Source organism: Sus scrofa, chromosome 6 (assembly GCF_000003025.6).
Source record: "Sus scrofa isolate TJ Tabasco breed Duroc chromosome 6, Sscrofa11.1, whole genome shotgun sequence".
Taxonomy (NCBI): Eukaryota; Metazoa; Chordata; class Mammalia; order Artiodactyla; family Suidae; genus Sus; species Sus scrofa.
The window spans coordinates 120,897,538-120,925,187 of NC_010448.4; the positions used below are offsets into that span (position 1 = coordinate 120,897,538).

The 27,650-nt window shown below is 36.1% G+C and overlaps 1 protein-coding gene across 6 annotated transcripts in view; it reads left to right on the forward strand.

The window, feature by feature from the left end:
- The window catches only part of KIAA1328 (KIAA1328 ortholog), a 365,621-nt gene that overhangs the window by 227,221 nt on the left and 110,750 nt on the right, over window positions 1-27,650 (forward strand). For 4 of the 6 annotated variants that reach the window (XM_021096286.1, XM_021096288.1, XM_021096291.1 and 1 more), the window contains 2 exons: window positions 13,570-14,243; window positions 27,542-27,649. In XM_021096286.1, the coding sequence (XP_020951945.1) occupies window positions 13,570-14,243; window positions 27,542-27,649 (782 nt within the window). The remainder of the gene's footprint in view (window positions 1-13,569; window positions 14,244-27,541; window position 27,650) is intronic. The other 2 variants (XM_021096287.1, XM_021096289.1) reach the window with 1 other exon arrangement.

Below are 27,650 nucleotides of genomic sequence, written 5' to 3' on the forward strand. Positions count from 1 at the left end.
ATTGAATGTTAGACATTGTGAAAAAAAATTAGATATGAGTTTCTGTTTGATGTTCCCTTTCTTCAGAGAGAATTTTCTCCTGTATCTTGCAGGCACTAAGCATGGTTCAAATGATCTTAACCCTCTCTGGGACTTACTGAATGGATTTGATGTCCAATTTTAGTATGTACATGAGCATTTCTATTTCAGCCTTAATTCTTGCTTTTCAGGGTTCTCACTTGAAAGTCTGGGGTTTTTGACAGGACCTCTGTCTCTGAAATTCAAATTTTGTTTCTAGTCCTGTGAGAATACTTAAAGCTTTTCTCAGCTTCTCAGCAAGCACTTCTTCTTCCTTGAACAGAAGAGTTACAACTAATGTCAGGCTACCTTTTCCTGTTCACCTTTGATCTGGGATCCTGGCCTCTTCATGTCCTCACTACCTTGATGATACTTCAGTACCTTCAAACAGATTTTTAAATATATTTTTTAACCTTCATAAAGGAAGGTTTAAAACAAAGTATAGTGGATTCTGTCCAGCCTTTTTGAGAATCTGGAGGTAGTGGACTGACAGAATCCTACAGAGTTATTAATCAACAAATTTTAGAAAGGTTGTTGGTGCCTTCCTCCTGCTATATTCCTTTCTATGCCTTGGCTGGGTACCTACTCTCTGCCTAGGGCTTATTCTCTAAAGATCATTCAATATAATATGTAGATCTGAACACTTTGATTTTAATTATACTAATTCATTTAGTTTGTTAGTGTTTTCATCTATGGTAGGTCTTCCTTCCTATTTTGTCTTTTACTCCTCTCCATTTAAATTTCATGTCTTGATTCCTCTAAGTACTGAGTAGATTATCTTGCCTTTTATTATTTTATTTACTACCAACTTCCCAACACAGATGGCTTGTTGGCCATCTTCTGTGTTAGGTGGGCATAAACAATTTAAAGTGAAGCTTCTTTAACATGGCATTTATACCATTTGTCCTCTGCCACCTACCTGACATTTGGCTTATCCATTCCCCATTACTCTGTCTGGACTACTTAGAGTTCATCATACATACTTATTTTCATAATCTCCTGTTTTCCTACTCAAATTTACCTCACTGCCTAAAATGTCCTACCCTCATACCCAATACACCCTCACACCCTTTATCACTAATAAACTTCAATCTGTCTCCCACAATTTAGATTAAATGTCTCCTCTGTTGAAAATATACCAACTTCCCATCCTCCCACTGAAGGCAAAGGTAACCTCACTAATGCTCCTCAACTCTTTGCAGTAACACTCTTATCACACAAAATGTTTTCCCCCTTAGCCAAAATTTGAGGACCATGAAAACTTGGACTATTATCACACTTTGAATTCCTGGAAGCAAAGACTTCTCACAGATAATCCAGATCCCTCTCCTCCTTACTCACCCCAAGGTGGCAGCCTATACCTTTGGGTAAAATTATAGAGCAGGAGGATAATAATACCAAATATGTTTATCCATAATATTTTATTTATATATACTCTTCCCACCTATTGTCAAACAAATATGCAAGATTTGGCTTTTTTTGTACCTTACATTTAATGACTTTTGAAAAATGATCATTTCTCCCAAAATGTCTATCATCCTAACCTTTTCCTCTCACATTTAGCACTAGAGCAATACCCAAAAGCAGGGAACAGAAGAAAGAAAAGCTTATTTTAAGTATTTTTTAAAATAGTTCTAGGACTGTTTTTGTTTGGAAGTATCTTTGACACACTGGAGGACATCATTAACTGAAAAAGGTTTTGAGGAAAACACAGTTAACTTTATATTTTTGAAAACCTTCCTTGTCCAAAATTTTCATAAATCTTTCTTATGAACTTATTGTTGTCTTTCTCAAAATATGCCAGCCTTGTTTATGATATGAAAGTCAATTATGTCAAGACTGATTTTTTTTAATAACTCAAAGAAGGAATCTGAAGGCTATTGCCTTTTATTTATGTATTGATCTTAAAACCAGTCTGTTTTCCTATCTATCATTTAGGTTGATATAGCAAACATTTTGCAATTTTTCAGTATAGTTTCTTGTTTTAAAAACTTTTCCTGGAACATTTTAGAAGATAATACAATGATCTGCCTTAAGTTTAAATTCTCATCTCAAAAGTAAAAAGTGCTCTTGAAATTTACTGTTTCACAGTTCCAAACCAAATAGCCAGAGAGAGCCCTATGTTTATTGACCCTGAGAAATGAAAGACATAATTGGGCTTTTCCCACATTTATGAAATTTTTCATTAACCTTTAAAAGCTTATTAAAAAAAAGTGCTTATAGAAAAACTAAGTGGCTCCTGCAAAAAGTATAATACACTTAACAATAAATAGAAACTAAGTTATCAAATTTCTTAGGATACAAGTTAGGTCATTTAGCTGTTGCTGCTCTTGGTTCAACAAATATTCATTAATTTAAGTATTTTTTATTTATAAAGACCAGTGTCAGTGAAGTATGAAGTTGAAAGTAACATTACCTCTTCTGGAGTTCCTGCTGTGGTGCAATGGGATCAGTGGTGCCTCAGAGCGCTGGGTCACATGTTCGATCCCCAGCCCAGCACAGGGGGTTAAGGATCTGGTGTTGGTGCGGCTGTGGTGTAGCTCACAACTGGACCTCAGATCTGATCCCTGGCCCAGGACTCCATATGCTGCTAGGTGGCCAGGAATGGAGGGGGAAAAAAAAAGCCTTTTCCTTCAACACACAGTGTGAGAGGCCAAACTGTACGCAAAAACAATGACTGAGATACAGGAATGAACAAAAGTAATCGTATCTTCTGAGGTCACTGCCCTCAAAGCTTCTACAGTTTCTGCAAGGTGAAGTGTAACTTACACATCACAAAGAAACTTAGAGATGTGAAAACAGCTAACCCTTAACTGTGATGGAGAAGAGTGAGGTACAACAATACAACAATAAAGGAAATACAACAATAAAGGACTGAACAAAATAATCCTAGGATGCCACAACTAATCTGATCTGGGGGAATGAGGTAACTGCAGTGGAAGTGGTACTAAGCCAACCTTGAAACATAAGTAACATTTGAAGGATGAAAAGGGAGTCAGATCTTTTGAGTACCAGACATTATATCACTCACTTTATTTTTTATTAATTTCTAAATGAAATCTCTTCACTTGATTTTTAACAGTAAACTAAAACAGCTAATAAAACATGTCCTAAATTTTTAGAAGTCAGGATCTGGTACTGTATAATTAAAGGACCAAGAATCTAAAAAACAAAAATAAAAAACTTGAGTTCCCAAGGAAAGCTTGCCCTCTAAGGATGACCACCTCAGATCTCTTCGGTTTGTTAGTTCCTTATGCATTCAGAAATGCTTCTCCTTAGGTCTTTTCAACATTCTTGGTCTGCAGCCACTTATTTGGGCAAGAAATGAATATAGAGGACCTTAGTCTTTAGTAAAAGGGAAATCTTGATGTAATAAACAGACTGATTTTACCTCTCTCCTGTATCCTGCAAGTATTATATTTCTTAGTGTTTCTCAAGTGCTCTTTTTCAAGAGTGTTTATTTTCACTTTCTAGTCTCAAAAACACAATCTCCCTGATTCAACAACATAAATGCATTCTAATCTCCCTTTCAGAGACAGTTGGTCACATTCAAATAGTGTTAACTTTATGTCTTCTAGAAGGTGTATTGAGAATCTTTTTTAAAACTTTCCTTTGACACAAACTAATCTCGTTTACTTTCTTTAAGAAGAAAAACTTCATTGAGACATGTGCCAACATGCAGTTTTTGTTTCCATTCTCAAGCATGACTGTTACTGGAAGGAGACAAGAGGGCAGTGAACTGGTCATGGTATCTCCATTTGGAGCCCCGGGATACATATTCCAAACATAATGCCAAGGGGGTGGCAAGGGGAAAATTAGTGCACTCTTACAGATCATTTTCTTAGGCTGCATCCCTAACTGAATCCAAGTACCAGTTGGCTCTATCATTCAGCATGTCTTGTTTTCATTTTGTGCCATGAAATTTGTCCTCACCATTTCTAATTTGCCTTTGATTATTTCCTCTATAAAATCATTTTACCTTCTTTCTGATCTTCATTAAATAATTAAAACTAGCCTTGTGCATGTTTCTTCTTGCAGATTTAGAAAACCATGTATAAAGCTGCTTTCTTTTCTTTTAGCAGTTATGATCATATATGTGAAAGCAATTGAAATCAATATTACTGTTCTAGGTGTTTCTGTAGTGAATGGTTGTCCCATCCCCTCAAAATATTTAGCACTCTCCTTACAACTATATTTTTGCCTCATATTTAGTGACCAGACAGATAAAATAGATGCTGATTTAAGTTTTTCTATGTGTGAGTCACATAAGGCAGTAATGTTAAAACAGAATTTGCTAGGGGAAATAGTAAATAGGTGACTATTTACTGATTGGTATGATTTTTCATCTATTCATTTATTTTCTTTCATTTCCTTGGGGTACAGCAACCCAACCCCTGGGTTTTTCCGCTCTTAAAGGAAACATAAACTGTAGAGATCATCAAACCCACCCCTCTATTTTACAGACATCTAAACAGGATAAGATATATAAAGTGACTTGCCAAAAATAACAGAACTCCTAAGTAGCAGTACGGAATTCTTTTTTTTTTTTTTAATAATTTTTGTCCTTTTTTTCCGTTATAGTTGGTTTACAGTATTCTGTCAATTTTCTACTATACAACAAGGTGACTCAGTCACATATACATATATAGATTCTTTTTTTCTCACACTATCATGCTCCATCATAAGTGACTAGATATAGTTCTCAGTGCTATACAGCAGGATCTCATTGCTTATCTATTCCAAAGGCAACAGTCTGCATCTATTAACCCCAAATTTCCAATCCATCCCACTCCCCCTTGGCAACCACAGGTCTGTTTTCCATGTCCATGATTTTCCTTTCTGTGGAAAGGTTCATTTGTGCCCTATGTTAGATTCCAGATATAAGTGATATCATATGGTATTTGTCTTTCTCTTTCTGACTTACTTTGCACAGTATGAGAGTCTCTAGTTCCATCCATGTTGCTGCAAATGGCATTATTTCGTTCTTTTTTATGGCTGAGTAGTTTTCCATTATGTATGTATACCACATCTTCTTAATCCATTCATCTGTCAATGGACATTTAGGTTGTTTCCATGTCTTGGCTATTGTGAATAGTGCTACTATGAACATGTGGATGCATGTGTCTTATTCAAGGAAAGTTTTATCCGGATATGTGCCCAAGAGTGGGATTGCTGGGCCATATGGCAGTTTTATATATAGTTTTCTAAGGTACCTCCATGCTGTTTTCCATAGTGGTTAGTGCTGGAATCCAATTCTATCAAGTTGAACTCAACTCAAGCATACTGTCAATTATTGCATGCTCTCTATTAATTTTTATAGCAGACCAACACCTTCCAGCTTTTAGGAAATGTAGTAATGATTAAAGAATATGAGGTTTAGTCTTCTCTGATTCTGGTATTACTCTTAAAAATTTTGGCAGGCTTATGGTGTATACATCCTAAGAGATGGTACAGCATTTGGTATTTGTTGCTAGTGTTCAGTCTTTTATACACTGTGTGCCTGTATTCTTTTAAATCTCATAATTATTGACTTCAGTGTCTCTTAGATTCAATAATCCTAGGTTGTGCCACATTCCCTATGGGAACTAGAATAAGTTATTAGAGTCTTGCAAATGTGTTTGACTGCTGCGTTCTGTTATTTTTCTCTTCCACTGATGGCCTGCAGCTTCAGCTGCTGCGTAGTAGAGAAGCTTAAACCTCGAGGGCCCATTAGATTTAACTTGTTTACTGCGTTGATATCTATATGTTAAATGACAAGAGAGTTCAGGTTATTGAATAATTTAAAATTCAGCTCTAATTGGTGTCATATGACCTGGAAAAGGCCATGGATGATGCCAGGAGCATGCTGTGAATTTCTTATAAATAATTCATAAATTAGATGATTCATTTGCCTGGATGTCTTGCTAAATGCAAAAGTTTGTAAGTTATAACTGATGATATAACACCTGTAAGCATTTAGTTCATAACGCTAGAAGGTAATCTACCTTGATGATCTTCTAGCAAAATCTGCCAGTATAGGAGAGTTAATTGCACTGGGGAGAATGAACATTTATTTGAGATGAGATTTTGGCAAACCATGCAGTGCAGCTGTTGCATTACGTAGCTTCTGTCAGCTTGACAACTGGTTCATATAAACTCAACTAAAAATATAGCATGTCGTTCTGTGCCTTATTTCATAATAACTCCAATGTTCTGGGTAATTCAATGACGTGTCCCACACACAGCAGTTTAGAACTATTTATCTAATTCTTGAATTTCTGACTGACTTCACAATCAATTAAAGAACACAGGGAAATTCTGAAGTTACAAAATTGAAATTTTTATTCTTATAAGGCTATCAGTGGGAATATGATGATTGTTAATAGGGGACTTTCCAGGATAGCAAATTATTATTTACTTTCAGAGAAATGAATACCAATAAGATCTATTGGTACTATTGACTGATCCTGTGGTTAGTTCATAAATGCATTGTAAGTAATCTTTTCCTAATTATGCAAAGTAGATAACACCCTGTTGTAAGAAACAATTACTGCAGTTTAGTTCACCTCTTTCCTTATGACTCATAGAAGAAATTGTCCAGGCCTGTAAAAATGATTTGCAGAAATTTATAAAACATTACTGTCCACTTGTTGCTGGTATTTCATGAAGCAATGCTACAGTTATTTTTTGTTATGTGAGAACACAGGAAAGCTGTAGATTACCACAGGAATGAATATGTTCATGTATGTACGTACATACCTGTGTGTGCTTGCCTACATGTATACAAGCTCATATCATAAATGATGTATTTAATATAGACATCTTTATTTTCTATGAAGTCTTTTTAAAACATCTGTCATTTTTTAAAAGATATCTTAAAGATTCAGAAAATTCTTTATGTCCACGATTAGTCTCTCACACTTTTTTAAGCTTTATGCCTTTCTCATTGGTGCTTTTTTTTTTAATACAGTCATTAGCCTGTGTCTACCCAAGAGACATTGTGCTCCTACTCTGCATAAGTACTGCCAAGTATTGCCTGCATTTTCTCCTCATCTTGCTTTTGTGCTGTGAATCCCACAGCATGCCTTGTCAGAGATTTTATTAGCTTCATCTCTGCCACATCCAGAGTCTAAAGATGCAGCCAAGATTGTGGTACCTTTTATATAAGACAAATCCTAATATGCTACCATTTTAACTTCACTTTTTTATCTGTTGTTTTCTATTGGTCATTTTCTGTCTGAACTTTTAATTTACACAGTGTGCTTTTCCTGCCTAGATATATTCTTTGACATGCTTTTTTGCTCAGTACCATTCTGTTTGTTTCTAATTAAGTACTTTATCCAACTCATTTTCGTTACAAAGAAAACTTGGAAATAGGTGTCACATCCCAAGTCATACTGTTCAATTTGCTTAATGAATTTTGAGCATATTTTAGGATATTTGTAGACTCCTTTAGTTGGAAGAGCACTCAATATAATTATCAAGTTCACTTGGCAAATGGTGCAGGTCAAATCTAGCCAACTGTATTTTTTTGTACAACTCATGAGCTAAGAATGGTTTTAACTTTTTAAATGGTTAGGAGGGAAGGATATTTCATGAAATGGGAAAATTATAAGAAATTCAAATTTCAGTGTCCACAAATAAGCTTTTATAGAATAGTCATTTGTTTATGTATTATCCCTTCCTTTTACACTACAAAAGCAGAACTGAGCAGTTATGACAAAGACTGTTTGAAGTGCAGGGTTTAAAGTGTTTACCGTCTAGCCCTTTAAAGAAGTTTGCTGACCCCTGCTATATAGCTATGAAAATACAGCCACATGTAGCACCATATATGAACTTCACAAATATAATTTTGGGTGAAAGAAATTAAACACAAATGAATGTATATCATATGATTTCATTTATACTTTAAAAATAATCAGGTGGAACTGAACTCTCGTATGGCTTTTTAAGCAGGGAAGTATTAAAGCAAAAAAGCTATTCCCGTTAAAGTCAGGACAGTCATTCCCATTGGCAAGAGAGGCCGAGGGTGATTGCCTGGGGGCCATAAAAGATCTTCTGGGTACAAAATACAAAGGTCTTCTTCTGTTTCTTAAATGTTAGTTACATTACCATATGATTATTCACTAAACTAATCATATTTGTTTTATGTAATTTTGTGTGTTTATTATATTTCATATTAAATTTAAAAAAAATCTACTGCAGGAAGTAATGGAAGACTTAGGATTTGGAGTGAGACATAGACCCATGTGTTGGGTGTGTTGATGTGACCTTGGGAAATTCCTTGAACTTCATTTTCTCATCTATAAAATGCTAATTATAACAGCCACCTTACAGAATTGTTGTTAATAATAAAAAATTGAATCCATAAAATGTTTAGCATAGTATATGGTAAACTCTGAGTTAAGAACAGCGAGTGACAGGGTGTTCTGGGAACATGTTCTGTATTCAGTAGTCAATGAAGGTGACCATTTAGCGCCAAGTTCTCTCATCAGAATAATTTGCATGAAATTGTCTTCCCTGACTTTCATTTTCCATTCTTCATCTTCAGTCCTTTAAAAATGATTTTGAATTATTTAGAGATATTGGTTTCAACAAGAACTTCATAACAGAGTATATCCAAATGATAAACAAGCATATATGTTCTATAATATTATTACATATCAGGGAAATGCAAACTAAAACCACAATGAGATTTCACTATACATACACACCAGATTGGCTAAAAATGAAATATACTATCGGGGTTTACTGTGAATGTGAAGCAACTGGGACTCTCTTTATTTGCTGATGCAGATATAAAACAGAATGACCACTTTGGCAAACTTATTAGCTATTTCTAATTAATAAAGTCAAATGTATGCCTGTCCTGTGCCCAAGAGAAATAAATGCATATGTCTTTTGTTTTTTAAAATGGGGTTTGTATGAGAATATTCATACAGCTTTATTTACAATAGCCCTAAACTGGAAACAACCTAACCCAATAAAAGAATGAATAAACAAATTTTGCTATATTTATGCAGTGAAGTACTATGCAGCAATAAAAAAGAATGAACTATTGATATATACAACATAGAAGATACTCGAAAATTATGTTGAGCTTAAGAAGCCAGGTACAAAAGAGTAGCATAATGTATGATTCCATTTATATGAAGTTCAACATAGGCAAAACTAATTTATAACCATAAGAGCCAGAATAATGGTTATGCCTGAGAGCGTGAGGAGGTGATATTGACTAGAAAGAGAACAAAGGAACTTTCTAGGGTGATGGAATTGTTCTATAACTTGGTCCGCGTGATGATTACATGGTTAAATGCAAGTGTAAAAATTCATCAACCTGTATACTTAAATATGTACCTTTTATTTTATAGAAGTTATGCCTCCATTTTTTACAAAATCGAATAGTTTTTAAGTTAGTGTTATATCTGAAAAATTCATATCGAATCCATATGTGTGAGACAGTTTGGGATTTTTTGTTGGTTTAATAGAAGATGTATTTGTAAATACCATGTAGAAAGCACAGAGCAGCCTCAGACAGAAAACTACATCTGTTTCATTGAGGCCCACTGTGACTTCCATGTGTCCCAGAGGCAGTATTTGTCTTAATTAATAAAATAATCAGAACTTAACAGGCAGTTTTCTATTTCTTCTCTCTTCTTCCTTAGTAGCTCATGATTTAGCCCAATCATGGATTCTAATTTTCTTTTCTTTAGTTACTGTGACCTATAACCTAACTTGAATTTTTCTGCTAAACCGATAGTCAGCCCATAGTTCTGAGAATGTACTGTGTACAAGCCCAAGTGCTCTACATATAGGGGAGTAAATATAGCCCTTACCTACAAAAATTGTTAAGGCAGAGAAGTCAGTCATAATAGTAGTAGTAATAGTAGTAGTAGAAGTAATAATAGGAAACATTTTTAAAACTGTGAACTTTATATTAAACACTATCCAAAGCACTGTATATGAATTATCTCATATAATTATCACAAGGCAGTGCGAGATGTCACTGTAAGACTGATTTCCTTTGTATGAGGGAAAAAGACGAAGACCCTCTATTATCTCAGGCAGTTCAACTCTGGCCCACCTACAGACCTCACTGTAGAAAATAGAGATAACTGAACTCATTATCTTTTGAGACAGTTTGGAGATAATCTGTTGTAACTGAACATGCCCCTTGGGCATCTCACCCCTTCACCTACACACAAGTACACCACGGTGTTCTCCTTGAAAGAAGTTTGGGTGAATATAAGGTTTGTTTTTCCATTTTGTAAATTAGTACCCTTATAAATTAGCACCCTTGATAACTGCCCACGTGTCTCACCACCACATTCAGTTTTGATACAGGTACTATTTTTAATCCCTGTTTAACTGTTGAGAAACCTGAGGCTCAGGCAAGTTGAATAATATGCTGTACTAGCTTTTTACTGCTTTATAACAATTACTACAAGGTTAGCAGCTAAAAATAACACACATTTACTATCTCACAGTTTTTGCGGGTCAAGAGTCTGGTACAGCTTAGTTGGGGCCTATGCTCAGAGTCTTAGAAGGCTGCAATCGAGATAACAGCAGGACTGCATTCAGTTGGGAGCTCTGGGTCCTCTTCCAAGCCCACAGAGTTATTGGCAGAATTTATTTCCTTGCATATGTATGACAGGTGCCTTGTTTTCTTGTTTACTGTTGGCTAGAAACTGCTTCAGAAGTCATTGCCACATGAGCCCCTCCATAAGACCTCCCATAACACAGTAGCTTATTTCTTCAAGGCCAGTAGGACCATCTCTGACCTTGTGGGGGCAGACCCTTGGTTAAAGGACTTACCTGACTAGGTCTGGCCCACACAAGATAATCTCTTTTTAGTAACTCAAAGCCAGCTGATAAGGAGCCTTAGTTATATCTTTGAAGTCCTTTTTGCCATATAATGTAACATAATCATAGGATTGATATCTGGTCACATTCACAAGTTCTACCCACACTCAAGAGGAGGAGATAATATAGGAAGAGTACACCAAGAGAATAGAAATCTTAGGGACCATCTTAGAATTCTGCCTACCAACATGCACAGTCACACAGGAGGTAATTGGCAAAGCAGTATTCTCTTTGATCAGAGGCATAGATGGAAATCATCGTTACACTGCCTCTCTAAAACTTCAGTTAAAGAGTTCTCTGGTGGCTCAGTGGGTTAAAGATCCAACATTGCCACTGCTGCAGCTCGGGTCACTGGGGTTCGGTCCCTGGCCCAGGAACTTCTGCATGCTGCAGGCAAAGCCAAAAGAAAAAAAAAAGTTAACTATAAAAAAATTTTAGAAATATTCCACATACCAACATTTGTGAATAATGTAACAATCAATACCATTAAAGTAACAACTGTAAGCTATGTCAGTACCTAAAAATGCACATATGTAAATAGTGTTAAGGGGCAAAAATGAGAACATAAAGTAATACATGCTGTATAGTGTTATATTAATGATACATGGATTACAAAATATGCGATGATATAAAATAGTTGATTTAAGGGTCTGGACTTGTAAAAAATTTATCTGTCGTTTCAAAGTATAATAATTCTATAAAAAGATAGTTTATCACACAAAGTAGGAAATGATAAATGTTAAATATTTCTGTTGACAGTAAGTGCTACAGACGTTCAGAGTAAGGAAGATTAATGTGAACTACAGTTTTCCTTTAGGTGTAAAAATGTTTAATTTTTTTATGAGCTAGTTCATCATAAATTTTACCCTAAAACTAGTTCATTTTCTGTGGCTTATCATTTGCTTAGTGTACAAGATTGTGTATCCTCTTTGTTTTTTGGGGTTTTTTTTTGTCTTTTTTTTTAGGACCACACCTGTGGCATATAGAAGTTTCCAGGCTAGGGGTCAAATTGGAGCTGCAGCTGCCAACCTACACCACAGCCACAGCAACAGTGGACCAAAGCAGTATCTGCAACCTACACCACAGCTCACGGCAACCCCAGATCCTTAACTCACTGAGTGAGGCCAGGGAGTGAACCCGTGTCCTCATAGGATACTAGTCCAGTTCATTACTGCTGAGCCACCCCTGGAATTCCCATTTGTCTTCTTTGAAAAGGTCTAAGTCTTCTCCCCAGATGTGGCTCCTTCTCATTTAAATAGAACCTCCTTTAACATAATTGCTTTAGAAACTCACTTAAAATCTTAAGAGTCTTTGTAATAGCCTCTTTTATCATAAGATAGGAAACATGGTATTTCTGTATATCTGTCAGTTGACACTTTTTACCTATCAATGCATCGTTTTCAACTATTGCAAAGTAAATCAGTGGGATTTTTTTCCCCTTCTGTTAGTGATCTCAGTTACTCATTCATTCTGGGTCTCTAGAATAGGTAACCACCTCAACCCCTTATGAATTAGTTCATATATAAAAGTTGTGGCAAACTGAATAATGGCCTCCCAAATATGTCCATGTCCGAATTCCTGGACCTGTGAATGTCACTTTATATGGCATAAGAGATTTTGTATGACAAGAGACTTTACAAATGTGATTAAATTAAGGATTTTGAGATGAAATTATCCAGGATTACCTGGGTAAACCTGATGTAATTACAGTGATCCTCATAAGACAGACAGAGGAGGAGTCAAATGGCCCATGAAACAGACCAGTGGTTCTCAAAATGTGGTTCCATTGGCAGCATCATCATCACCTGGGACCTTGTTAAAAATGCAGATTCTCCCACTCTGCTTTTAGATTACTGAATTGGAAGCTCTGGGGATTAAGCCAAGCAATTCACATTTACCAAGCCCTCCAGGTCATTCTGATACATGCTCCAGCTTGAGAATCACTGATAAAAACTAAGTTTTGTTCTCCCTGATAGAACAGGCTTGACACAAAAATGCTGGGAAAGCTTACTCTACTGACCTGTCAAAGGCAATTTGCAATTTCTTCCCTTCTGCCTGAGTTCTATCAGATTGTAATCACTTGAACAGCTTAACTGAAAAATCACTTATGTTTATAGCTGAAATTAAATATGTTTTGTATTTAAATAACTGCTTTTGATTAGAATCATATTTTGCTGAAAATGGTTTTATCTGTGTGCTGTAAAGACATCTATAAAAACTCATCAAATTTCTAGCAGTAACTAACATCGTATTCAGTATAAGGTGAAATATTTTGCATCACATCTCATGCTGTGTAATGGACTAAATGGATTTCATGGCTTAGTACTCAAAATTAGACATTTTAAGACATTAACATTTAATGTTTTTCTTCTCAAAGTTAATGTTAACTGTCATTATTTGCAATTTCTGAAATCTTGCTTAAGCAGTGAGTTGCAGCACTTTCTTTTTCTTATCCATGTGGATTTTACTGAAATGAGGATTGTTTGCAGATGAGTTTAGCTTTGTGGCACATGTCTGTTTAGCTGTGTGAATACCATCATTTATTATTGATGAAAACAAAACACACAGCTCTTTGTCTTGGCAAGCATATATCGCTGATTTCTGAAAAGCCAAAAGGAACACCTCCTTCTGTTGTGCTTATTTGACAAGTGGTCTTATGGTCCCTTTTAGGTATCCAATAGAAGAGGCACTCTCCAGTCTTCATCAGTGGAACTGGATGGCTCCTACTTGAGTGCAGCCAGGCCGCAAACCTATTATCAAACCAAGCAAAAGCCTAAGTCTGCCAATCAGGACCCAGCTTTAGAAGCCCTTGTGGAATTTAGGAATAATTCTTTGAAACCAGCAGTCCTTCATTATCCCAAAGAGATTGTGGACAAAGTGCCCTCAGAGACCAGAACATGTAATCATGGATCCCCAGGGAGAAAACTAGCAGATTCAGTCCCTACAGAGAAAGCTCCACCAGAGGAATTGAAGGTGAAGGAATGCCAACGCCCAAAGGCTGCTCCGTCTAGTCAGTGTTGTGGTCATAGACTTTCTGGAAATGCAGATCATGTTCATGAGAGCCAGCCTACAAACATGGCCCCTCGGCATTCCAAGACATATCCAGAATCGTGCAGTTACTGTGGGCTTTCCTGTGTGTCTCCGATGCATGGCCAAGGGGCACTGCAACCTAGTGAAACTGAAATCAAAAAGCAGCTCTCAGAAGATAGAAGGCAGCAACTTATGCTTCAGAAGATGGAGCTGGAAATTGAAAAGGAGCGCCTTCAGCACCTGCTGGCCCAGCAGGAGACAAAACTTCTCCTAAAACAGCAGCAGCTTCATCAATCTAGACTGGATTATAATTGGTGAGTCCTACCTGTTCTTTCAGTGATGTCCGTAGCTAGGAGAACTCAGTGTAAAATGAGTGCTGTGTTGTTATAACAGAAGAGGAACAGAAGTCCCTCAGGATCTTGCCTTGTCAAGATGCATACCACTATGACTTCCAAGTAAATGCCACTGTCCTTCAGGAAAGGCTTGAAATATTACCTTGTCTTCCAGAATGTTAGCTTAGAGTATCTACTTCTGAGCAGTCCAGTGTAATTTTTGCTGGATTCCAAAGATGGTATTTTTAAATGATACTATCTTTACACAAAATACTTTACTGTTTGATGTCACTGTAGAACATACTGGGCACTAAATAAAAGCTGAAGATTTCAGGATGTGAAATCAGACTGTGAAGTCTGACTAGTTGTCATCATTGCATGTAACAAAGGATGGGAATCCTCTAAATTCAGCCTTTTCTGGTCATGAAACATGACCTGTTCAATAACCAATTCTTAAACACTTATCCACATTTAACTATCCTCCCTTTAACAATTTTTTCCTAAGAACAATGTTTCAAAAAAACGAAAGTGCTATAGATATTATATTGTGTTCAACATAGCTTTTTACATGCAGAGTCATAAAGTTTGCTATCTTAATTTATTCAAGCAAAAATAGTTATAAATCAGACACAATTATATTTGAAACACAAGAAAATATGGCATTTGTATCTCTTTTAAGAAGTAAATTTCAAGTTTTCTTAGGGAAATGGGGGGGGCTGTCCCTGCCATTTCCTCCTTGGTCAAATGTACCGTTTCCCCTTTATACACATTCTTATTAGACACATAGATCATATAGACACACTTAATACTAGTGTTATTTTCTTTTACTTCTTAGAGTTTATTTTCTTTCATTTTTAGACTCTGCCTGATATTTTTAAATACTTAATTTCTTTGAAAGTTCCATTTTGCAATTTTTCCCTTCAGTATAACACTGTTCTAAGAAGCAGAAGTGATCTTCCTTTTTCTTTTCTTTCATGATCAGTTTTATTCTTCATTGTTGAAACCTGAGGCTTTTAAAGTAAATGAAAATGAAGCCTCTTATAATAATATTGTCACCAAAGGCTGAAATGTTGCTTTGATTTTTTTTTTTTTTCAGAGCTGCACCTGCAGCATATGGAGGTTCCCAGGCTAGGGGTCCAATCGGAGCTGTAGCCACTGGCCTATGCCACAGCCACAGCAATAGCAACATAGAATCCAAGCCACATCACTGATGTACACCACAGCTCACAGGAATGCTGGATCCTTAACCCACTGAGCAAGCCCAGGGATCAAACCTGCATCCTCATGGATACTAGTCAGATTCATTTCCACTGAGCCATGACAGGAACTCCTATTACTTCAATTTTACGACCCCAATCTCTAATCCTCCAGTTAATGTGTAGTCTCTCCTGAGAACTTCATTCAGCAAACATTTATTGAATGCCTATGTTATGTGAGGAATGGTTCTAGGTACTTGGGATAGAAAAAGGAATTAAAGGCAGTCTTTAAAGAGGCATAGTGTAGCAGGGAAGAATGTATAATTTTAGATTGGGCATCTTCATTTGAACAGCATTGCATATTCAAATAATGTTGTGTAATGATAATAAAGTCTGTATTGTTCTCTTGATCACTCTAGATTAGATGAAAGAGCTATGAAACAGAGTTTGAACAAGTTTTGTGTATAAATAAATTATAAACATTTATGCATATTATAGATTTTTTAAACTTTTTATTTTGAAATATAGATTGATAGGAGTAATAAAAATAGTATAGAGGGGTTCCATGTACCCTTCACCTAGTTTCTCCAAATTTTACATTTTATACAACTATAATATATTATGAAAATTAATAATTGGTATGTGTATGTGCAGTTCTGTGCCATTTTATCGCATATGTAGATTTGTGTAACCAGAACCACAATCAAAATACAGAACTATTTCAGCACCACCAAGGTTTCCTTTGTACGCCACTGTACGAGTCACTCTACTTCCACAATCCCTAACCCCAGAGGACTCCTAATCTGTTGTCTATTTCTATAATTTTGTTATTTTGAGAATGTTATATAAGAGCAATTATACAGTATGTGAAATTTTGATATTGGCTCTTCTCGTTCAACATGATGCTGCTAAGAACCATCTAGGTTGTTGGATATATTGTACATTTTTATTTCCAAGTAGTATTCCATGATATGGATATACCATGATTTGTTTAATCATTTATCTATAGAAGAACAATTAGGTTGTTTTCAGTTTTTTGCTTGTTACAAATAGAGCTGCCATGTACATTTTCCCACCCATTTTTGTGTGATCTAATATTTTTGTTTCTACAAATGAAAGCTAGCAGTATGGCTACTAAATCATACAGTAAGATCATATTTAGCTTATACCACATTTAGTTTGAAATACTTTTCTGTAAGTAACATATGAGAAATCACTTCTCCACATCCATGCTGGCATTTGGTATTGTCACAAATTTTAAGTTGACGTGTTCTAATCTGTGTATAGTGATTAGTTTGCATTTCCCTAGTGGATAGTGATAGTGAGAATCTTTTCATTTCCTTATTAGTCTTCCTTCCATTCTTTCAAGTAAATTGTCTCGTTAATATCTTTCACCATATTCTAACTGAATGGTTTGAATTGTTTTACTGTTGAGTTTTGAGAGTTCTTTATACATTCTAGGTATAAGTCCCTTGTCAGGTAGATTGCAAGTATTTTCTCCTGGCCTATACCTTGTATTTCCAATCTCTAAAAAGAATCTTTTGGAGTGCCTGTCCTGGCTCAGCTGAAATGATTCTGACTAGCATCCATGAGGACGCAGGTTGGATCTCTGGCCCTCACTCATCGAGTTAAGGATCCAGTGTTGCTGTGAGCTGTGGTGTTAGGTCACAGACCTTGCTTGGATCTGGCATTGCTATGGCTGTGGTGTAGGCCGGCGGCTACAGTTCCCATTGGACCCCTAGCCTGGGAACCTCCTTATGCCATGGGTGTGGCCCTAAAAAGACAAAAAAAAAAAAAAAATCTTTCACAGAGCAAAAGTTTTTAATTTTTACAAAGTTTGATTTTTTTAAAGTTTTATCCCTTGTTTTTATCGTGAATGTTTGTTAATTTTGTCAGATACCTTTTATGTTTTAATTGGTGTGATTGTGTGATTTTTCTTTTTTAGCCTGACAGTATGGTAGATTGTATTGATTGATTGTTTAATGTTAACCTAGCCTTGCATTCGTAGAAAAAACCTCCTTGGTCAGAGTTTATAACACTTTTTACATATTACTAATTTCTATTTAATTTTATTAAGGATATTTACATCAATATTTATTAGGGATATTGGTTTGTTGTTTTCTTCTTTATATATCTTTGGTTTTGGTATCTAGGTCATACTGGTCTTGTTTATTTCATTTATTTCTTTATTACTTCCTTCTCTTTTTTTCTCAATGAATTTTATTACATTTATACTATTATTACATTTATACTTTTACAGTGATCATCACAAACCAATTATATAGCATCTCCATCCCAAACCCGCAGCCCATCCCCTCACACCCAACCTGTCTTTGGGAACCATAAGTTTTTCAAAGTGTATGAGTCAGTATCTCTTCTGAAAAGAAGTTTATTATATCCTTTTTTTAGATTCGGAATATAAGTGATAGCAAATGATATTGGTGTCTCATTGTCTAACTTCACTTAGTATGATAATTTCTGGGTCCATCCATGTTGCTGCAAATGCCATTATTTCTTTCCTTTTATGGTTGAGTAATTTTCCATTGTGAATGTGTACCATGTCTTCTTTATCCACTCCTCTGTCAATGGACATTTAGGTTGCTTCCATGTCTTGGCTATTGTATACAGTGCTGCAGTGAACATTGGAATACATGTATCTTTTCAAGTCATAGTTTTCTCTAGATGGATGCCTACGAGTGGGATTGCTGGATCAAATGGTAATTCTATTTTTAGTTTTTTGAGGAATCTCCATACTCTTTTCCGGTTGCGCCAATTTACACTCCCAATAATAGTATAATAGGGTTCTCTTTTCTCCACACCCTCTCCAGCATTTATTGTTTATAGACTTTTTGATGATGGCCATTCTGGCTGGTGTAAGGTGGTACCTCAAAGAAGTTTTGGTTTGTATTTCTCTAATAATGAGTGATGTTGAACATCTTTTCATGTGTTTTTTGGCCATCTGTATGTCTTCTTTGGAGAATTGTATGTTTAGATCTTCTGCCCATTTTCTGATGGTGTTGTTTTTTTGGTATCGAGCTGCAGGAGGTATTTATAAATTTTAGAGTTTAATTCCTTTTTAGTCACTTCATTTGCAAATACTTTCTCCCATTCTATGTGTTCTCTTTTTGTTTTGTTTAGGGTTTCCTTTGCTGTGCATAAACTTTTAAGTTTAATTAAGTCCCATTTGTTTGTTTTTATTGTCATTACCCTAGGAGGTGGATCTGAGAAGATATTGCCATGGTTTATGTCAGAGAGTGTTTGGGCTGTGTTTTCCTCTAAGAGTTTTATAGTATCCAGTCTTACATTTAGGTCTTTAAGCCATTTGGAGTTTATTTTTGTGTATGGTGTTAGGAAGTGTTCTAATTTCATTCTTCTACATGTAGCTATCCAGTTTTCCCAGCACCACTTACTGAAGGGACTATCTTTTCTCCATTGTATATTCTTGCCTCCTTTGTCATAGATTAGTTGACTGTAGGTGTGTGGGTTTAATTGTGGGCTTTGTGTCCTCTTTCATTGATCTGTATTTCTGCATTTGTGCCAGTATCATATGGTATTGATGACTGTAGCTTTGTTAGTATGGTCTGAGGTCAGGAAGCCTGATTCTTCCAGCTCCATTTTTCTTTCTCAGGATGTCTTTGGCTATTCTGGGCCTTTTATGCCTCCAAACAAATTTTAAAATATTTTGTTCCAGTTCTGTGAAAAATGTCCATGGTAATTTGATAGGGATTTTATTGAATCTGTAGGTTGCTTGGGTAATATGGTCATTTTGAAAATATTGATTCTTCCAGTCCAAGAGCATGGTATGTCTTTCCATCTGTTTGTGTCATCTTTGATTTCTTTCATCAGCGTCTTATAGTTTTCAGAGTACAGGTCTTTTGTCTCTTTAGGTAGGTTTATTCCAAAGTATTTTATTCTTTTTGATGGGATGGTAAATGGGATTATTTCCCAAATTTCTCTCTCTGATCTTTTGTTGTTAGCATATAGAAATGCAGTCAATCTCTGTGTATTAATTTTGTATCCTGGAACTTTACCACATTCATTGATGAGTTCTAAAGGTTTTCTGGTAACATCTTTATGATTTTCTAGCTATAGTATCATGTCATCTGCAAACAGCGATAGTTTTAACCTCTTCCTTTCCCATTTGATTTCCTTTTATTTCTTCTTCTTCTTTAATTACTGTGGATAAGACTTCCAAAACTATGTTGAATACTAGTGGCAAGGGTGGACACCCTTGTCTTGTTCCTGATCTTAGCAGGGAATCTTTCAGCTTTTCACCATTGAGAATGACTTTAGCTGTGAGTTTATCATATATGCCCTTTATTATGTTGAGGTAAGTTCCCTCTATGCCCACTTTCTGGAGGATTTTTGTAAGAAATAGGTTTGTTAAAAGTTTTAGCTGCATCTCTTGAGAGGATCATACAGTTTTTATCCTTCGGTTTGTTAATGTGGTGTATCACACTGATTGATTTGTGGATATTGGAAAAATCCTTGCATCCCTGGGATAAATCCCACTTGATCAGGCTGTACAATCCTTTTAATATATTTTTGGATTCAGTTTGCTAATATTTTGTTGAGGATTTTTGCATCTATATTCATCAGTGATATTGGCTTATTTTCTTTTTTGGTATCTTTGTATGGTTTTGGTATCAGAGTGATGGTGGCCTCATAAAATAAGTTTGGGAGTATTCCTTCCTCTGCAATTTTTTGAAATAGTTTCAAAAGGATAGGTATTAGCTCTTCTCTAAATGTTTGATAGAATTCGCCTGCGAAGCCATCTGGTCCTGGACTTTTATTTGTTGGAAATTTTTTTTTTTTTTTTTTGCTTTTTAGGGCCGCATCTGCGGCATGTGGAAGTTCCCAGGCTAGAACTTGAACTGGAGCTACAGCCACTAGCCTATACCACAGCAATGTGGGATCCAGGCTGCATCTGTTACCTACACCATAGTTCACAGCAACTGGAGATCCTTAAACCCCCGAGTGAGGCCAAGGATTGAACCCACATCCTCATGGATCCTAGTTGGGTTTGTTAACTGCTGAGTCACAAAGGGAACTCCCTAGGTTATCCGTTTTATTGGCGTATAGTTGCTTGTGGTAATCTCTTATGATTCTTTCTATATCTGTGATGTCTGTTGTGCTTCTCCTTTTTCATTTCTAATTTTATTGATTTGAGTCCTCTCTGTTTTTCTTGATGAGTCTGGCTAAGGGTTTATTAATTTTGTTGATCTTTTCAAAGAACCACCTTTTAGTTTCATTGATCTTTTCTATGGTTTTCTTCATTTCTATTTCATCGATTTCTGCTCTGATGTTTATGATTTCTTTCCTTCTGCTAACTTTAGATCTTGTCTGTTCCTCCCTCTCTAGTTGCTTTAGGTGTAGAATTAGGTTATTTATTTGAGCTTTTTCTTGTTTCTGGAGGTAGTCTTGTATTGCTATAAACTTCCCTCTTAGAACCGCTTTTGCTGCATCCCATATGTTTTGGGTTATTGTATCTTTGTTGTCATTTGCTTCCAGGTATTTTTTAATTTCCTCTTTGATTTCTTCAGTGATCCATCAGTTGTTTAGTAGCATGTTGTTTAGTCTCCATGTGTTTGTGGTTTTTGCAGATTTTTTTCTTGTTGATTTCCAGTCATATAGCCTTGAGTTCAGAAAAGATGCTTGATATGACATAGATTTTCTTAAAGTTACCAAGGCTTGATTTGTAACCCAGAATGTGATCAATCCTAGAGAACATTCTGTGTGCACTTGAGAAGACTGTATTCTGCTGCTTTTGGATGGAATGTTCTATAAATATCTATTAAGTCCATCTGGTCTAATGAGTCATTTAGGGCCTGTGTTTCCTTGTTAATTTTCCATCTGGATGATCTGTCCATTGCTGTACATAGGGTGTCCCCCACTATTATTGTGTTATCGCCAACTTCTCCTTTTAAGGTTGTTAGCAATTGCTTTATATATTGAGGTGATCCTATGTTGGATGCATATATATTTACAAATCACTATATCTTCTTGGATGGATCCTTTGATCATTACATAATATCTTTTTTTTTAATTTTCTTTTCTTTTTTTTTTTTAATTGTCTTTTTTTGCCATTTCTTGGGCCGCTCCTGCGGCATATGGAGCTTCCCAGGTTAGGGGTTGAATCAGAGCTGTAGCCACCGGCCTACGCCAGAGCCACAGCAACGCGGAATCCAAGCCGCCTCTGCAACCTACACCACAGCTCATGGCAACGCTGGATCTTTAACCCACTCAGCAAGGCCAGGAATTGAACCCACAACGTCATGGTTCCTAATCAGATTCGTTAACCACTGCGCTACGACAGGAACTCCTACATAATATCTTTATTTGTCTCATAATATTCTTTATTTTAAGGTCTGTTTTGTCTCATATGAGTATTGCTACTCCAGCTTTCTTTTGATTTCTGTTTGCATGGAATATTTCGTTCCATCCTCTCACTTTCAGTTTGTATGTATCCTTAAAACTGAATTGGGTCTCTTAAAGACAGCATATACATGAGTCTTGTTTTTGCATCCATTCAGCCAGTCTGTGTCTTTTTATTGGGGCATTTATTCCATTTGCATTAAAGTAATTATTGTTATATATGTTCTTATTGCCATTTTATTAACTGCTCTGGATTTGTTTTTGTTGCTCTTTTTTCTTCCCTTATTCTCTTGTTCTTTTCTCTTGTGGTTTGATGATGACTATCTTTAGTGTTCTGTTTGGATTGCTTTTTCTTATTTGTGTGTGTATCTATTGTAGATTTTTGGCTTGCAGTTACCCTGAAGTTTTGATATAGTAGTCTACATATATAGAAGATTGTTTTAAGTTGTTGGTCTCTTAATTGCAAGTTCATCTCCAGTGTCCTACATCTGTACCCTCTTCTTCTCATGATTTTTGATTTTGGTAGCATATTTGTGTGTGGATGATATCCTACCTTTACTATATTTATTCCTTTACTGGTGAGCCTTGTCATAATATTTTTGTTTCTAGTTGTGGTCTTTTCTTTTCCACCTAGAGAAGTTCCTTTAGTATTTGTTGTAAAGCTGGTTTAGTGGTGCTGTATTCTCTTAGCTTTTGCTTGTCTATAAAGCTTTTGAGTTCTCCTTCAAATCTGAATGAGAACCTTGCTGGGTAAAGTAATCTTGGTTGGAGGTTTTTTCCTTTCATCACTTTAAGTATATTGTGCCACTCCCTTCTGGCCTGAAGAGTTTCTGCTGAATAATCTCCCAATAACCTTACTAGGGTTCCCTTGTATGTTAATTGTTTATTTTCTCTAGCTGTTTCCAATATTTGCTCTTTGTTTTTAATTTTGGTCCATTTGAGTAATATGTGTCTTGGGGTATTCCTCCTTGGGTTCATTGTATATGTTGCTCATTGTGCTTCCTGGATTTGAGTGGGTGATTCCTTTGTCATGTTGCCTAACTTCCCTAAGTTTTTGGCTGTTATCTCTTAAATATTTTTTTCTGTCCCTTAATCTCTCTCTTCTCCTGCTGGCACCAATAATATGGATGTTGGGGTGTTTAACTTTGTCCCAGAATTCACTTAGACTGTCTTCATTTCTTTTCAATTTTTTTTCTCTTTTCTGTACCACATCAGTGATTTCCACTAGTCTATCCTCCACCTCATCTATTTGTTCTTCTGCCTGCTTATTCTGCTGTTGGTTGCTTCTAATGAATTTTTTATTCCAATTATTTTATTTTGCATCTCTGCTTGCTTAATCCTTAAATGTTGTATTTCTTTTTATTTTTATTTTCAGGGTTTTTTTTTTGTTTATTTGGTTGGTTGGTTGGTTTTTTTTTTGTTGTTGTTTTTTTTTTTTTTTTTTTTTTTTTTTGTCTTTTTGCTATTTCTTTGGGCCGCTCCCGAGGCATATGGAGGTTCCTAGGCTAGGGGTCGAATCGGAGCTGTAGCCACTGGCCTACGCCAGAGCCACAGCAACACGGGATCCGAGCCACATCTGCAACCTACACCACAGCTCAGGGCAACGCAGGATCCTTAACCCACGGAGCAAGGGCAGGGACCGAACCCTCAACCTCATGGTTCCTAGTCAGATTCGTTAACCACTGTGCCACAACGGGAACTCCAAATCTTGTATTTCTTTGCTCAATGTTTCTTGTAATTTATCAGTCTTTGCCTACAGTTATTTCCATGATCTTGAATCATCTTCACTATAATCAGTCTAGTCTTTTTCATGGAGGTTGATAATCTCCACATCACTTAGCTGTGTTTTCTGGGGTTTTTTTCTTGCTCCCTTATGTGAGTCATAATTCTCTGCCTTTTCATTTTATATAGATTTTTTTGTATGGTCTCCTTTGTGCAGACAATAGAGTTGTAGCCCCTCTTGTTTCTAATGTCTGCCCTCCCCCCATCCCCATGGCTGAAGTTGGTATGCGGGCTTACTCTAGGCTTCCTAATGAGAGGGACTGGTGCCTGCCTACTGGTAGGTGAAGCTGATTCTTATCCCTCTGGTGGGTGGAGCTTTGTTTCTGGGTGAGATTAGAAGTGGCTGTGTGCCTGGGGTCTTTAGTCAGCCTGTTTGCTGATGCATGGGGCTATAATCCCACCTGGATTATTGTTTGTCCTGGGACTTCTCAACCCTGATAGGTGGGGCCAGATTTTTTTTTCCAAAATGGCCACTTCTAGAGGAGCACATATTCATGATTATTACTGAGACTTTTACCTCCAATGTCCTTTCCCCCACAATGAGCCACAGTCACCCACCTGTTTTCCCAGGAAATTCTCCAAGAAATGTAGTCAGATTTAACCCAGATTCCTATGGAGCCTCTGTTTTGCCCTGGGACCCAGTGCACATGAAAACCTGTGTGCACCTTTTAAGAATGGGATCTCTGTTTCCCCCAGTCCCATGGAGCTCCTGCACACAAACCCCCCTGGCCTTCAATGCCAGCTGCTCCAGGGCTCCTTCTCCCAATGCTAGATCACCAGCTGTGGGAACCTGATGTGGGCCTCAGAACTCTTACTTCCATAGGTAAGTCTCTGTAATACAGTTACTTTCCAGTCTGTGGGCTGCCCACCCATTGTGTATGGGATTGCTTATATCAAGTAATTGCCTCTCCTACTGTCTTGATGTGGCCTCCTCTTTGTCCTCTGGGGTAGGATATCTTTTTTGTTAGTTCACATTCTATTTGGTTGAAAGTTGTTCAGCAGTTAGTTGTAATTTTGTTGCTTTTTGAGAGAAGGTAAGCTCCACTCCTTCTACTCTGCCATCTTAATTCCATCTCCTATCTCCTTCTTTCTGCTTGCTTTGGACTTATCTTATTCTTTCTTCTGTCTTAAGGTAGGATCTTAAATTATTGATTTGAGAGTTTTCTTATTTTTTACCAGAAGCATTTAGTGCCATAAATTTCCCTCTCAGCCCTGTTTTGGTTATGTCTCACATATTTTGTTATGTTACTATGTTCACTAAACCTAATGTCCTCTAGGTTCGTCTGTGTCATTGCAAATGGCAGAATTTCCTTTTTTCTCCTGGCTGAATGATATTCCACTGTGTGTGTGTGTGTGTGTGTGTGTGTCTCATGTCTTATTTATCTACTCAGCTGTCAAAGGACACTTAAGTTGTTTCCATATCTTGGCTATTGTGATTAGTGCTGCAGTGAACTTAGAAGTGCAGATATCTCTTTAAGACATAAGTTTCATTTCCTTCAGATAAATACTCAAGTCCCAGGTCCTATGGTAATGCTATTTTTAAATTTCTGAGGATTTTCCCTACTGTTTTCTATGACTATACCACTTCTCCACATCCTTGCCAACACTTGCTATTTCTTGACTTTTTGACCAGCCGTTGTAACCCGTGTGAGGTGATACCTTATTGAAGTTTTGATTTGCATTTCCCTGATGATTAATGATATTGAGTATCTTTTCATGTAACAGTTGGCCATGTGTATGTCCTCTTTGGAAAAATGTCTATTCATAGCCTCTGCTCATTTTTAATGATTAATTGGGTGAGGGTTTTTTTGGTTTATGTGTTTTTCCTGTTGAATTGTATGAGTTCTATATGTATTTTGTATATTAACTTTATCAGATATATGATTCACATATAATTTCCCCAAGTTAGCCAGAACTCCTTTTCATTTTCTTAGTGATTTCCTTTTTTGTTGTTGTTGTTGTTGTTGTTGTTGTTATTGTTGCCTTTACTTTCAGTGTCAGATCTAAAACATCATCACCAAGACTATGTCAGTGAATACTACCTCTGTTTTCTTCTAGATATTTTATGGGTTTAGACCTTGCATTCTAGTGTTTAAAATCCATTTTGAGTTAATATTTATGTAAGGTGTAAGATAGTAGTCAAATTTCATTCCTTACACGTGGCTGTTCAGTGTTCCCAGCACCATTTATTAAAGAGACTATCCTTTCCCAATTGCATATTCTTGGTGTCCTGATCAAAGATTAATTGACCATATATGCAAGGATTTATTTCTGTGTTTTCTTTTCTTTTCTGTTGGTCTTTGTGTCTGTTTTTATGCCAGTTTGTGTGTACATATGTGTGTATGCATTTTCAGTCATTTTATTTCACAGTTTGATTTTATATTTTTCTCACTTCTGTTTATTTACCATTTACTTTCTTTTTTCCAGTTTTATTGAGATAAAATTGACATACACCACTACATACATTTAAGGTATACAACGTAATGATTTGACTTACATATATCAGGAAATGATTACCAAGATAAGTTTAGCAAATATCCATTATCTTATATAGATACAAAGTTAAATAGAAATTTTTTTTTCCTTTTGATGAGAACTCTTAGGGTTTCCTCTCGTAAAAACTTTCACATGTAACGTACAACAGTGTTCATTATATTTATTATGTTGCACATTATATCACTGGTACTTATTTATCTTATAACTGGAAGTTTTTACCTTTTGACTTCCTTCATCTGATTCTCCCTCCCCCTACCTGTCACCTCTAGTAGTACAGATCTGATTTTTTTTCCTATGAGTTTGTTTGTTTTTGAAGTATAATTGACCTACAATATTACGTTAGTTCCTGATATGTAGCATAGTAATTTGATATATCTACACATTTCAGAATAACTGTCACCATACAAAGTACTAAATAATTATTGACTGTATTCCCCCCACTGTACGTTTCATACCCGTGACTCATTTATTTTGCAACTAGATGTTTGTATCTCTTAATCTCCCTCACTTATTTCTCACCTACCTTTACCCCTTTCCCCCCGGAAGCCACCTGTTTGTTCTCTATATATCTATGACTCTTATTTCTTTTTAGTTATGTTTGTTCATTTGTTTTGTTTTTTTTTATTCTACTTAAAAGTGAAATCATACAGTGTTTATCTTTCTCTGTCTGACTTATTTCACTTAGCATAATACCCTTCAAGTCCATCCATGTTGTTGCAAATGGCAGGATTTTATTCTTTCTTATGGCTGAGAAATATTCCATTGTATACTGCATCATCTCTATCAGTTCATATATTAATGGACACTTAGATTTCTTTCATATCTTGGCTATTGTAGATAATTCTGCAATGAACACAGGGGTGCATATATCTTTTCTAATTAATGTTTTTGTTTTCTTCAGATAAGTACCCAAGAGTAGAATTGCTAGATCACATAGTAGTTATTTTTTTAATTTACTGAGGAATCTCCATAATGTTTTCTATAGCAGCGCCACCAACTTACACTCCCACCAGCAGCGCACCAGGATTCCCTTTTCTCCACATCCTTACCAACACTTGTTATTTATTGTCGTTTTGATAATAGCTGCTCTGACAAGTGTAAGGTGATACCCTATTATGGTTGTGATTTGCATTTCCTTTATCATTAGTGAAGTTAAGCATTTTTTCGTGTGTCAGTTGGCCAGCTGTATGTCTTTTTTGAACAAATGTCTATACAGGTCCTCTGCCCATTTTTTAAAAATCTAGTTATTTGGTTTTTTGGTGTTGACTTGTATGCCACTGCTAGTTTGATGACTATAGCTTTGTAATACAGTTCGAAATGGAATGTAATGTTCTCGACTATGTTCTTCTTTCTCTAAATTTAGGTATTTGGGGTCTCATACAAATTTTAGGATTGTTTGTTCTGTTTCTGTATCTAAATTTATTTTTACAGGTTAAGAACTCAAGCTGAATTTAAGTCAAGAGAACTGGTTGCTCATAAAGAGATTACTAGACCCCAAGAGCTCAATCTGGAAATGAATGAGAGTGACTCTGGACCAAGG